Source organism: Condylura cristata, unplaced genomic scaffold (assembly GCF_000260355.1).
Source record: "Condylura cristata isolate star-nosed mole 26May11 unplaced genomic scaffold, ConCri1.0 scaffold00004, whole genome shotgun sequence".
Taxonomy (NCBI): Eukaryota; Metazoa; Chordata; class Mammalia; order Eulipotyphla; family Talpidae; genus Condylura; species Condylura cristata.
This window is the reverse complement of record NW_004567105.1, coordinates 34,311,338-34,326,083: the sequence shown is the minus strand read 5'-3', so window position 1 is coordinate 34,326,083 and position 14,746 is coordinate 34,311,338. Positions and strand designations below refer to the sequence as shown.

The following is a 14,746-nucleotide window of genomic DNA, read 5'->3' as shown; positions in this document are numbered from 1 at the left end:
GTACAGGCCAGAGGCTCAGGGGTGGTGAGAGGCTTCACCAGAGACAGAGTGGGGTGCAGAACAGGCAGATCGATGAAGTACACTGCTGAGGGGAGCAGCAGGCGGGTCAAGAGAGGTCTGCCGCGCCATGTGGTCACCTCCTGGGCAGGCGGGAATCGAACTCATGCAGAAGCAGCCCTAGATGCTCAGTGCTGTGCTTTAACCCGCTACGCCACAAGGGGGGGCCTGTAAGATTTTATTTAAATAAAGAGACTACAGAGTTTTTTGTGTTTTTTTTTTTTTTAAAGATTTATTTATTTATTCATACAGAACTGGGGTACAGGCCAGAGATGCGGAGGGTGAGAGGATTCACCAGAGACAGAGTGGGGAGCAGAACAGGCAGATCGACGAAGTACACTGCTGAGGGGAGCAGTGGGCGGGTCAGGAGAGGTCTGCTGTGCCATGTGGTCACCTCCGGGGCAGGCGGGAATCGAACTCATGCGGAAGCGGCTTTAGATTCTCAGTGCTGTGCTTTAACCTTCTGTGCCACCAGGGAGGGCCTTGTGTTTTTTTTTTAAAGATTTATTTATTTATTCATACAGAACTGGGGTACAGGCCAGAGATGCGGAGGGTGAGAGGATTCACCAGAGACAGAGTGGGGAGCAGAACAGGCAGATCGACGAAGTACACTGCCGAGGGGAGCAGTGGGCGGGTCAGCAGAGGTCTGCTGCACCATGTGGGTCACCTCCGGGGCGGGGATCGAACTCTTGCTGAAGTGGCTTTAGCTTCTTTGTGCTGTGCTTTAACCCGCTGCACCACCAGGGAGGCCCTAATGGTTTATTTTTTACTTCCACTGTTTTTAAAACTTTTATTTAAGGACTATATTTTACTCTGATAAGAAAGATAAATTGTATTAGGAAAAACAACTTGGCATCAGACCTTTCTATCTCAAGACAAGTAGTCAGAAATGCCCAGAGTCTTGAGTTACTAACTGATATGCTAAAGTTTTTCTTTTATTTATTCTTTATTATTAGTTCTATTTATAAAGAAGCTTGATAATCTTATATCTTTGTGGTTTTCTAAATAGCTTATATAATAATTTGAGTTAATTTTTCACTTAAAACCTTCATTTTATTATGTTTCATTAATTGAAAAGAAATTTTATTTCATTGAAGTTACATTCAAACTATTTCACTTAAATAGTTTGAGATTGTCAATACTTTTTCAGCAGTCTGGTGCCCAAACCCTGAGCAACACCTTTTATCTTTGCAAAACAAAATAGTGTGGGCTCTGTTACTGAGGATGCTCAGGTAACCCTGGAGGGGTTTCTGCCTTGCTTTCTGCCTCACGCCTACAGCCCAATGGACTCTCCTGCATCAACACCAATTGTGATGATTTCAAATTGGATGTCTTGCTTTCAAATTCTGTGATATTGAACTCACCTGCTTTTGTACTGTGCTTTATTCTCACACATCCAAGGGTTGTGACAAGAAAATGAGATGACCCCATGTAAAATCCAGGCCAATCTTTACCCTGATCATCTCAGGAGTGAGGGTAACTCCCAAGGTTAGACAGAAGCTCCAGAGAGCTGCTCACCTGAGCACAAACCTTAAGCAAGCTCCTGAAATGCTTGTTCCCAGAAACACCCTCCCTCCAATCTTTTCTGGGTCCTTTTCCTTTCAACAAGCATCCCATGTGAACTCATTTTTATCCTGGTGGGTTGGGGGCCAAATAGATTTCAACACAAATCCCTATTCAAATACTTCTAGCAGAGTGACCTGAGTCACTTCATTTTCATGAGGCTTGGTCTCCTGTCTCCTTGTCTAAAACCAGTCAGGTTACTACTGTACTCCTCCTAGGGTGTGATGATGAGGTTGTTAAGGGGATGTCCTAAAAGAACTCTGCAGAGTCTTGTGGACTCCACCCCTACTCCAGCTTTCTGGATTCCATCTGCTACTCCAGTGATTGGAAAACTACAACTCCCAGCAGCACCAAGGAGAGAACTGTGAGGACCCAAGGGCGGAGCTAAGCTGGAATTCTGGGACTTTGGGGTATAAATAGAGAGCGGTTTTCCAACTGACCCTCTAGAGAGGTAACGGTTCTCTCTCTCTCTGGAGCAACTGCTCTCCGACTGTGTGACTCGGGCTAGCAGCCTTAGTTTGGGACTTAGAGCTCCAAGTTAGCCATGCTGGTAAAGCATTCCAGCTACTTTGTATGCCTCTCTCTTTCCCTGGGTTGTTTCCTTTTCCTTTCTCCTTTTTGTAAGTAAACCCATTACCCTTTTGTGTGTACCTGCAGAAAATTACAGTTTGAGCGCCCTGGTGAGGCCCCACAGACAGGCAGCCCAAGTCCACTTGGGCTACCCCGTAACGAAGTGACACCATTTATATAAAATCTAGGGTTTAACAACCAATTATAATTTCTCACTAGTGGAGACTCACCTCCTGGAGTCAAGCCTATCCTTGGAACTTTGCATAGCACATTTTCAGAGCTGCATTTGGGTGTGATTAATTATAAGAATTTATTTTGAGCAAAAATCTTCTTTCCCATGAATGATTGTGTCATTAAGTGACCTGTAAGTAGCTAAAAAAGATAAAGAGAAAAGTGTATTTCATCTCTGCATTATCATCAACAGTTTTGAATGTTTTATGAGTAGCTGAGTAAAAAGGTATTTCTTTTCCTTGATTTCAGTAAATTGAAAGAGGAACTGAACAGGAAAGAAGGTCTAGGCTTTAGTCCTTGTCCTGCTATTGTGCATTTTAAGCTCTTTGCATACGATAAGACATCACCCATATGGATCTCATTTACCTCATCTTAAAAAGAAGTCATTATAGGGAGATGTCAAGTCAATTCTCTTACAACCTCTCTTTCTCGGTCGATTTTCCAGTGCTGTGTTGAAAAGGAATCTGGGGTCGATGCATTCTGGATTCAATCAGTGATGTTTGCTTAGAATCCTGGAGATTGTCTTGGCAACACTTGGATCACTTTGATGCCATTCCTAAAGGCTACTCATGGTTTCAGCTTCTTCTAACTGATTAGATCAACACATGCTTATCTGGTATCTTCTAGAGCTTCAGCATTATACTTCTGCAAACAATATAATCTAGTTTAGTAAGAGAAGGCACAATGGTATAAGGCATACTGTACAATAGGAAGAGAAGATCCCTGGAATTCGGGGTAGTTGAGTGAAAAGTTTTTGGAAGAAATCCTTTGGAAAAGTATTTGGATAAAAGTAAGGTGAGGCCCTCCCTGGTGGCGCAGCGGGTTAAAGCACAGCATTGAGAAGCTAAAGCCACTTCCGCATGAGTTTGATTCCCGCCTGCCCCAGAGGTGACCACATGGCGTGGCAGACCTCTCCTGACCCGCCCGCTGCTCCCCTCAGCAGTGTACTTCGTCGATCTGCCTGTTCTGCTCCCCACTCTGTCTCTGGTGAATCCTCTCGCCACCCCTGAGCCTCTGGCCTGTACCCCAGTTCTGTATATGCACAAATAAATAAATCTTTAAAAAAAAAAAAAAAAGTAAGGCGAAGAGGGGGAGGGAAACAGCATGAAGAAAGCCCCCAAGCAACAAAAAGCACAGTTCATTCAAACTGCATGGGTAAGCACTAATACTTTGAGGGCGTTGGTAGACCCAACCCAGGTTAAAGAACTCAGTGGAAGCCAGAGAGCTTTAGGCCAGACATAAAAACCTCTTGAATAACTCGTTATTTGCAAAGGAGAAGGCTGAGACAGAGGTTAGTAACTTGCCTCTGTCATCTGTCTGTAGATGGGAAAAGGACAAGCAAAGCCACATTTGTGCAAATCCAACAATTAAGGATGCCTAACTGGGATTCTAGGATTATGTTGGATTCATAGGCAAAGACCAGGATATTTGGGCAGGAGGAGGAAAAATAATAAGCATTTGGAAATGTTGACGTCTAGTCAAAATGGCAGTAGGCAATGGAAGTTAAGGGGAAGATTAGACCCGGGGTCTGCTTTGGGACCCTTTGCTTGTTCCAGCAGTGAGAGTAAATAGTGTTCTAAGGAAGATGCTGTCAAGGACACAGCTGCAGAACACCCAAGGAGGTAACCAAGCCCACATTTCAAAGGTATTTTCAAGAAGTCTGGTGATTTAGTTAGCCCAAAAACATCTTAGTAATTTGAACTCTTCAAAGAGAATGTTATAAAAACAAAATTCATTTCCAGATGGTGGAATTCGAGAAGGAAAGGGATTCAAAGAGAAGAATCTTGAAGAGTTGACGTCTCTGTTCTTGGCAAAAGACCCTCACATTTTATTTGGAAAAAGAAAATGTTTTTGAATTTACAGGATCATATAAAAGCATCTGAAAGCAGTAAATCTTATTTCCATCCTACTCCTTAGCAAGCATAATTGTTTTCACATTTATGAAAGATTTTAAGTTGAAAAGCATTTTATTGTTGACATTTTTCATCCAGGCATTCATTCCTGTTTATCTCCAAAATGAAGAGATAATCTCGGTGATCATTTCTAATCTTTCCTATAAGACCATGTCTCTCATCACTATTGCTGTTTATCTCCTGTCAGGTTAAACAGTTTTCAGATATGGGAAGTGATCTGGGAAAGAAGGAAAAAGTCACTTGCTTAAAAATGAATTTTTAAAAATGGAAATTGATCAAAGATGCATGGCCATAAGCACATGGTAAACTCTCTTTGTGAGGAGCGAGCATGATGGGATGGTTGGGAAGGATAAGGAGCCACAGACTGGCCCCTTCCTCTAACAGGGACATCTATACCAAGCCCCCTCTGCTTTCGCCCTTTACACCTGATGTGTCCAGCTCAGGGTTTTGCAGGAATGGCAGTGCCTATGGGAAATGCTGTCTGCGTGGTTGGTTGGTTGTTCCTTTTATTAACCATCCTCCTCTCTCTTTTTAAAAGATGTATTTACTTATGCATGCAGAACTGGGGTACAGGCCAGAGGTGCAGGGGCAGTGAGAGGACTCACCAGAGACAGAGTGGGGAGCAGAGCAAGCAGATCGATGAAGTACCCTGCTGAGGGGAGCAGTGGGCAGGTCAGGACCATGTGGGTCACCTCCAGGGCGGGGGATCAAATTCTCACTGGAGCAGCTGCAGCTGGCTTGCAGTGCTGTGTCCTAACCCATTGCGCCACCAGGGAGGGGCCCCTTCTCCTCTTTCTTACCCTCCTCTTCAAAAATCTATTTTTGTTTTTAGAAACATTATTAGAAGCAATTTTTCTCCACAGACTTTACCATTTTCTCTCTCTGTGTTCCTTCTTCTAAAATACCTTAACAGTGCAGCTTCGCTACACCCATGACCATGCAGGTGCTTCTTTTTTTTTTTCTTTCTCTTTCCCCTAATAAACCTGTCTTTTAAAACGTAAATAAATAAGACATCCAAATATGTTCATTTTTCTAAGTGTTGACAGAATATTTCAATATTACCTAATTTAAAATTTCCCATCCTAATCCTATTCACAACCACACTTCACAAGTGAAGTGTCACATTCACTTATTTATACACACGGATACATGAATGCTTGCACGCACACACACCAAACTATTGTTTTCTGCATATTGTCGTAAAATATCTGGAAATGTTGTTTTAATCCAGTTCTTCTAGAACATATGTGGAATTATTCTGAGATGCAACTGATACCCTAACACCTACTCACCCAAGTGTCCTCCAGTTCCAGGCTCATTCTGCAGTCTCCTGGACTTTTGTTGCTTTAAGTTAGTGTTCTTGAACTTCTAGAGATCCCCTACCAAGTTCCTTGGGATTCTGAACTAAGGTGGTGGGTGTAAGATGGACAATGGCCAGCCTACATCTTCCAAAACACATTTGGAGACCCAACCTATGTACCAAGCCTCCTTGATTTTTCTTACTTACTATTTATATCCTCCCTGTGCAGTAAGCACTATCAGATCTTTTGAGCTATAAGGAAACCAAGAACTTGGTGAAGTTGTACTAATTTGGTATTCATTTGTTTACATGTTAAAGGGACAGGTTTATTAGGAAAAGGAGAAAGGAAAAAGGAGGCATCTACACAGTCACAGGTGGGCAGAGAGCTGCTGCTGCTTTGTCTAATTTGGTTATTTAATGGAGAAATACTGGTTGTTGACTGAGAGTCTGCACAGATGACCTAGACTCACCCGTAGAGCAAAAATAAGCTTTAACACTGTCTCTGAGTCTGCCTGGCTCAGTGGGAAAGAAAGAGGAAGAAATTGTAAGCCCCATAATCCAAGCAGGGAAGAAGGGCTTCAGCTTCATACTTAGGGCCAAATGCCCTGCATGATTAAAAGCGGGGAGGGTTCCAGCAAGTTCCCAGAGAAACTGGGTCATCTGGCATGGGAAGACTCCTTCAGGGAGATATTTTGGCGTTGGAACAGCATTGACACGGAGCAAGGTGTCCTGTTGCCATTATTGTCATGGAGAAGCCAGTGGGTCCTCCGTCTCTGCAGCCAGTTGAGTGGAGTCAGACTTTTTCTGAGAGTTGCCAGGAACTCAGTAGAGAGACCACTGTCACCAGTAACTCCCCCCAAGCCTCTTTAATATATATCTTTACAAACCAATCATGGGCTTACTTGTCAAATGTGGTATTTGCACTTAAATTCAAACCCTGTATAATTACAATCTCAGTCTATCATCTTACTTTATATTTAAGACCTGAAAGCTTCAATTAAATTAGGAAATAAACTGGTAAGCAAATAAATCAACTCAAAGTTTTGATTTAGGGGCTTCGGGTTTCCAAAAAGAGTTGCCTTAGAGCCCCCCAGCAATTAAGAGATTAAGTTATAAACTCAGCTTCAGGGTATAAATACACGTGGTGTAAAATTTTCCCCATCTCTTCCATGTGTTACCACCTCTGGACCTTCTGGTAGAAGCATTGTGGAGCTAAGTGATGGCTACTTTGTTTCAGTGGGTAGCCTTGTGGGAAAGCTTAGAAGTAGGTTATATAATACCAAAACTGAAAGTGTGGATCACGGAGGTATTTTACCTTTTTCAAAAAGGGTTTATTTTATTTATGCATACAAGAACCTGCAGGCCAGAGGTGGGGGGCGGGGGAGTGAGAGGATTCACCAGAGACAGAGCGGGGAGCAGCAGGCGGGATAGTAGAGGTGCACTGCACCATGCAGACAGCTCCCTGGTGGAGGATGGAACCCATGCTTCAGTGCAATGGCTGGCAGTAGCTTGACAGCCGGGAGACCGAGACCATAGCTTCTGTACCACCAGGGAGGCCTGGAGGTATTTTATCTTGTCTTTATTTTGTTAGTCTTTTTTCACCCCCATAGGATAAACCTTTTCTGTTGACCTGCTTGATAGCTGAAGTCACTTTATGTTTGAACATTCTATTTAAGATTGAAGTAGGGGAAAGAATTAGGGTAGAATTGATTGTTGAAGGGCCTTTTCCAATTCCCACGTTCCTAAAACAAAACATCCCTCTTCCTCAGCTAACATTAACCTCTATTTAGAACAGAGTAAATCACTGGACTCAAAATTTATGTCATACCCTAAAGTCTGCTGGTAAACAACTTGTCTTTTCACCAAATATCATTATTCAAAGTGTAACTGCAGAGCCCTAGAACGACTTCACATTCTTACTGACGGCCTCTCACTGACCCCATGTCCTCTGTGGTTTTACTTCGTAACACATCGTGGTTACCCAGCTCACCTCTGCCTCCTCGAGAAGCATGATTCACCAGTTGTCGGAAGCTTCCGCCTTTTTGCTGAAGGTCAAATAAATTGGTTAACTTCTGGGTTTTGTTACTGTTGTGGCTTTTTTCTTTTCTATTTAGAAAAGATCAATTCTTCAGGGATTCTAATGTTTTGTAGCTTCAGCGTTTGACCTTCTAAAGGTTCTGGCATTTTAACTTAGGATTTTAGACCTTCTTTATCGCTGGGGTAGAGGAAGCCAAGGGTTAGATGTTTGACGCTGAATCTGACATTCGGGGCATCCCTGCCTTCCCCTTGTGCTGAAGCAGGCTGGGGGCGTGGAAAGGAAAGCCAGGTTCTCCCTACGGGAAGCTGAGGGGCAGAAGCTTGCGTCCTGGTGAGGAGAGGTAATGCGCTTGTCTGCTACCTCAGCTCCTGGCAAACCCCTCCTCGAAATACCCAGCAGCCTGAATGAGCAGTGCATCTCCAGAGTCCCAGACTTCATCTGGCAAGTGGAACACACATCTGTGGAAGAAGTCATCATGCACAAAATTCCTGTCCTCATCTAGGGCTGGGGAGGAGGAGAATCTGGATCTAGCATACCCTCAACCTTCAGAGGTCTGTCAGAAGAGTCAACATTGTTCTCCAAATGAAGAAACCTAAGAGTTTTTTTTTTTTGTTTTTGTTTTTGTATAGTTGGTTTTGTGTTGTAGCTATTATTACTTTTGGTAAATAGTGTGTGATACTATAGATATACCACTTGGTATTTTGGATAGGCAGATCTAGTGTTAGAAGTTCTACTTCAGGAGATGAAAAGCAACCTTGTAACAGTACTAAGTAAAATTGAGAAGTAGATAGTTCTCTAGTGGTTCACCCCCCTCTTTACCAGTATCAATGACTAATTACTAATTGTTATCTTAGTAACCATTTCCCAGCATCACTGTGTGCCAGGCAATAGTTTTGTCATTGTCTCCACATCAGTTCTGTGAGTTCTTCATTTCACACTGACACTCCAGGGTGGAGCCACCGGTCAACAGTCCAGTCAGTGTGCCAGGTGAAATGTGACTCCCTCTTGACTTACCTCTCCCAACCCTCTCTGACAGCCCTTTTAGAGGTCAGAGTAAGCTGCCGCTTCCCCTTAAACAAGGTGCTAAGTGATTATTAAGATTTTTATGTGATAAACAGCAAAAACTCACTCCAAACACTTTGCCTCGGCAGATCTTTATATTTTAAATGAGACTCAAAGACAAGAAAGCCGTCGGGGTGGGACAATGCAGTGTGGATGAGCTTGTCCTGGTTTTCGCTGAAATGTCTTTATCATGTTTTGTCTTGTTTGTCCTTGATCACAATTTTAGTGCAAACATACTTTTGGATGATCAGTTTCAACCCAAACTGACTGACTTTGCCATGGCACACTTGCGACCCCACCTAGAACACCAGAGCTCTACCATAATAAGCATGACCAACAGCAACAGTAGACACCTATGGTACATGCCAGAAGAGTATATCAGGCAAGGCAAGCTGTCTGTTAAAACAGATGTCTACAGCTTTGGAATTGTGAGTACCAACTGCTGGTTTACAAAAGCGGCTTTTGTTGCTAGGGAGGCTTTAAGTTCTAGGCATTTCCCAAGAGTTTTAGCTTTTGGACTTACCGATTTTTTTGTTATTCATTGTCTTGTACATGAATTTGTGTCATTCAGTAATAAAATACAAAGTCATTCATTGAAATGAACTGTATTCATTGTTATCAGTCTTATGGTTAATTGTTGCAACTAATTAACTAACTAATTAACTAGCTAACATTCATAGCTAACTTTCTTTATTTCTTTGTAGGTAATCATGGAAGTTCTCACAGGTTACAAAGTGGTGTTAGATGATCCAAAACATACCCAGCTGGTAAGCATTGTCTTTATCTCTGCACTTGTTTCTTGGTTATTTTTCTGACAGAGTTCTATATAGTGAGTTTGTCTTCTTCTCTTCCTAGAGGGATCTCATTATGGAACTGATGGAGAAGAGAGGCCTCGATGCATGTCTCTCATTTCTGGATAAGAAAGTGGATCCTGGCCCTCGAAATTTCTCTGCCAAGCTGTTCTTTTTGGCAGGACAGTGTGCAGCAATGCGGGCAAAATTGAGACCATCGATGGATGAAGTGCGTATCGACCTGTTTTTATTCAAAACTGAGCCCATAGAACCATGGGAAGCTAAGTTGAATGAATTGTGTATCTAAGTGAATTGTTTATCAATGAGACAAATCCAGCTCCAAACAGAAAATTCTAGCACAATAACTTTGCCAGATTAAAAAGTCACCTCCAATAAGGAGTCAAAAAGTCTTTACTAGTAGAAGCAAGAACACTGCAAAAAAAAAGTGAATAACTTGGAAAGAATATTTTATTTAGCATTCATTAATAGATCAAAGCTATTTTTTTTTAAGATTTCTTCATTTTGGCCCTCCCTGGTGGCACAGCGAGTTAAAGAACAGCACTGAGAATCTAAAGCCACTTCAGCATGAGTTTGATCCCTGCCTACCTCAGAGGTGACCATATGGTGCGGCAGACCTCTCCTGACCTGCCCGCTGCTCCCCTCAGCATTGCACTTCGCCAATCTGCCTGTTATGCTCCCTACTCTGTCTCTGGTGAAGCCTCTTGCCACCCCTGAGCCTCTGACCTGTACCCCAGTTCTACCCCAGTTCTGTATGAACAAATAAATAAATCTTTAAAAAAAAAAAGATTCTTCATTTTTGAATACAGAACTGGGGTATAGGCCAGAGGTGCAGGAACAATGAGAGGATTCACCAGAGATAGAGTGGGGAGCAGAGCAAGCAGATTGATCAGGTACACTGCTGAGTGGAGCAGCGGGGAGACAGGAAAGGTCTGCTGTGCCATGTGGGTCACTCCCTGGCTGGGGATCAAACTCATGCCAAAGTGGCTGGGGCTAGCTTCAAAGTGTTGCGCCTTAACCCATTGTGCCTCCAGGAAGGGTCCCAGATCCAGAACTATTAAGTATCTCCTTATTGATTTTTTTTAACTTGCCCATCTGTCTTTTGATTGGACAATCCATTTGTATTTTTGTTGATAATTGATTTTTTTAAACAAATATTTATTTAGTGCCTACTTAGCATGAGACAGACTTTGTACCAGTCACCAAGGACACAAAAGTGATCAAGATACAGTTGCGTCCCAAAAGCTTTCAATCCAATGGGAGAGTAGATTGGTAACATGGAATTTCAGTGCAGAAAACTTAGCATAATTATGGATGGGTCCCTGGGCTGGTAAGGGGGCACAGAGTCAGAATACTTCCCAGCCTATGGAAGTCAAAGAAGCTTCTTGATGCCAGCTAAACACTGATTTGAAGAATAGATTGGATTTAGGCAGTAGTAATCCTGGAAATACATTCTAGGCAGAGAAAATCTAAATATGGCAAGACTTACAGGTGATGGGTTCATTAGCTCAAAGATTGTGGGTGTTTTCAGCATCATAGAAGTGGGGTAGGTTTGAAGGAAAAGCTGAGGTGGTGAAAATAATACAAGTTTCCAGGTGATAGAACAACATGAATTCCATCCTAAAAGTTTGGATTTTATACTGAGCCTACAAGCCAATGTGGAGTTGACATAATCAGAATATAAAGGACACTAGCCAGGGGGTCAGGAAAACTGCATTCTAGGGCTGACACCACCAGTAAGTGCTGTATGCCCTGGAATCCTGAACCCAGAAAAGAGTTGTAAGATATATAATGGAGAGAACATGAAATCGGGAACTAGGAGATCTGAGGTCAGGTAACAGGTCATTTTGTTATGTATAAAATGAAAGTAATAATGTTGATTACATGGATTAAATGAGCAATGTATGTGAAAATGTTTTGTTATACATATATACACACATATATATTTGATGCATGTGTTATTCTCAATTCAGGCTGCACATGCAAATCAATTGGGGAGGTTTTAAAATACATATTCCTTAAAGAATACAGACCCCCAGCCCAATCATACCTTTGGATACAATGTTTAGGTTATTTTTAAGAAAACTCCACTAGATAACTCTGGCACTTGAGACCTAAAAATTAGGCTCATCATCCTCCAAACCCCTCTAATTCTCCACATATAAAGGTACATTTTACAGTTAAAAATGTAGAACTTTCTGGGGTCACGACATAATTGGACAAATGTAAACCTAAAGTCAGTCACCTGGTAATTAGCTTATATATTTTGCTACAGGTCACTTAATTTCTCATTAAAGTGAAGAAGTCTAGCAAATCTATAATACCTTCTAACTAAAAATTCTATAGTTGGTTTATTTCCCAAAATAAAAGATCTTCCTCAATAGATAGACAGAAAAGAGACAAGAGGAAAGGTTATTCAAGTTTAACTTAATATTTGCTTCTTGATTAACTAGGTCCTAAATACACTTGAAAGTACTCAAGCCAGATTACATTTTGCTCAAGATCCTCCCACCTCACTGAAGTCCTTCCGATGTCCTTCTCCTCTGTTCTTGGACAACGTACCAAGTATTCCAGTAGAAGATGATGAAAACCAGAGTTATCGCTCAGTGCCTCATGATAAAGTGTTTAGAAGAGATAGAATGACTCAGAAAATCCCCTTTGAATGCAGCCAATCTGAAGTTACATTTCTGGGCTTTGACAGAAAGATGAGGTGTCAGAGGAATGAGGATGCTTGCAACTTGCCCAGTTCTTCTTGTGAAGCAAAGTGTTCTCCAAAGCAAGCAGCTTCACCCCTGGACTCAAGGGCCTATGATCTGAATATGGCTCCTGCTGCAGAAGCCCCCAGACATTCTTACCGGAGCAGGCCAGTGGAGACTAGCTGTTCCTCCACATTTTCCTGGACTGAATGTGAACAGTATGAAAAGGAATCAATTTCACCTGAAGATGAACAAAATAACAAGCATTGTGGAGGCATCTGAGTGTGGGTAGCAGATTGAAAACTCACTGTCTCTGAAAGAAATTCCAAGACTGGCAGAATGCAGGCTAACAGTCTGGACAATTCCATTCCTTCCTTCCTTCCCAGTTCCCAAGTCCTGGTTCCTTAACAATGGTTTTATCAAGATAATTGTCTTTTGATCAAACCTAAGCTAAAGAGTCTTTCTTAAAATGATAGTCTTCAATTTCAAACAAAACAACCAAAACCTGCCAAAAGGGACTAGATTTTAAAGTCCTTTCTATCATCAATGTGAGTCCTCAAGCCTGTTTATTAAGTCTACTAAGTCATTCCATTGGATTCCACTTTTGATTTGCTTAGGAAGGTTGTAGGAAATGTCTCATTTGATTGTTAATAGGCGATTTGAAAAAGTTTCTCTTTTTGTTGATTTCAACTGCCCCTTGTTATTTTTCTATTTATCCCTGCCTACTCTATCTGTCTACAGATGAGCCAGGCTCATCCTTGTCTATGACTGTCCTTTGTAGGGAGAGTGTCTTACCCAAGATCTGTATTTCTGCATTGGATAGAATCTTAGGACAGTATCACATGTACTGTGGCTGTTGACTGTTATTACAAAATTTTAAATAATCTTTGGGACCTATTATATCCTGCATAGAATGTAGGAATTTTTAATCAGGTCATTTTTGTTCCTGAGCAAATGGTCACAAGGGCCTAGGTCAGCTTTTTGTTTGAGTCTATGCTTTACAAATCTGTTTATTTACTCTTGTTATTTCCTGGATTTTCCCCTTTTAAAATCTTCTCCAACTCTTCAGAGCCAAGCAGAACTGCCATTCTTCCAGAAGCTTCCCTAATTTCTACAGCCAAAATTTGTTTTTTCAGCCTTTCCTTAGCAATTTCTTTGTATTTCTATTTACATTCTCACCTTCTGGTTATATCAAAGTTGCCTATGCTCTCTTATTGCTCTTCCTAGACTGTAAAATCTACCTGTATCAGTTCCCTACTCTTGTTATAACAAATTATCACCAATTTAGTGGGTTAAAGCAGCATAGATCAATTCTTTTGCAGTCTGGAGTCAGATGTTCTTTTCATTTTTTCTGGGGATGCCAAGGGAGAATTCAGCTTGTTGCTTTTTCTAGTTGCTGGAGGCTCACTGCATCCTTTGTCTCATGACTTCTTCTGCCGTCCTTAAAGTTAGCAACATAGCATCTTTTAATCTAGATCTCTTTCTTTAACCTCTTAGCATCATTTAATCTAGATCTCTTTCTTTAACCTCTTCTGTACCTCTTTCTCTTACTTTGGTAAGAGATACTTTTAAAGAGCCTTGTGATTGAATTGGGTCCAGATGATGTAGAGGAAATTCTACATCTCAAGAGCCTTAATGTAATCACAGCTAATGTTCCTTTTCTCCTGTGAAGTAATAAATGCACAGCTTTCTGGAATTGGGATGTGGACATTCTTTGGAAGGGCTGTTATTCTGATATCATATTTTGAGTGTGGCAAGCTCATCTCTTTGGGGCCCAGCATGATATCCTACACAGAGCAGGTGTTTGCTTATAAGTTAAATTCAATTAAATTATCTCTGTGAACCCACAAATCACACATTCATCTAGAGCAAACATTGCTGAGTAGATTAACAAAGTGGGGATAATTACTATCTTTATGATGATGGATAAAAATACTCCAGATTTCCAGAGGATTTATGAAATTGCCCTCTTCAGGATGTTTATATAAAAAAGTAGACCTTGGGGGGGGGAGGGAAATTCACTGGACTATGGTGATGGCACAGGGTGATTTGGTGATGGGAAGTCCACAGGGATTACAACTGAGATGAAAAAATGCACAAAATGAAGTAAAAATAAACATATGTATATATACATATATATACACATATATATATACATATATACATACATACATATATATATATATATATAAAGTAGACCTCTAGCTTTCTGTGCATCAGAGGAATAGGCCTGTGGTTTGTTTTTGTTTTTAATGAGCCAGAATGGTTGAATTAACCATAGACAGAGTGGGCTTAGGTTCAAGAAGAGCTAATCAAAGAAGGAACTCATCAGGAATCAGGGCCAAGTTAATAGATCATGGTCAGAGATATGGAACTACAGTTCTGGGGAGATCTCATGGCAAGCAGTGAAGTTCCAAACACAATAAGCATGAGTCTGACAGGTCACCTAAAGGCCCCAGGTGAGTAGCTTAGAACCATGTGAACAGGCTGGTCTCCAGAGGGCCTGG

General features: G+C 41.5%; 1 protein-coding gene across 2 annotated transcripts in view; it reads left to right on the top strand.

Annotated features, from left to right (window-relative positions):
- IRAK3 (interleukin-1 receptor-associated kinase 3) overlaps positions 1–12,532 on the top strand; it is a 47,488-nt gene extending 34,956 nt beyond the window's left edge. For both annotated transcript variants that reach the window (XM_012735062.1, XM_004676520.2), the window contains exons 9-12: positions 8,961–9,162; positions 9,439–9,501; positions 9,590–9,754; positions 11,997–12,532. In XM_012735062.1, the coding sequence (XP_012590516.1) occupies positions 8,961–9,162; positions 9,439–9,501; positions 9,590–9,754; positions 11,997–12,521 (955 nt within the window). In that variant the 3' untranslated portion in view covers positions 12,522–12,532. The remainder of the gene's footprint in view (positions 1–8,960; positions 9,163–9,438; positions 9,502–9,589; positions 9,755–11,996) is intronic.
- Positions 12,533–14,746: the final 2,214 nt, after the last annotated feature.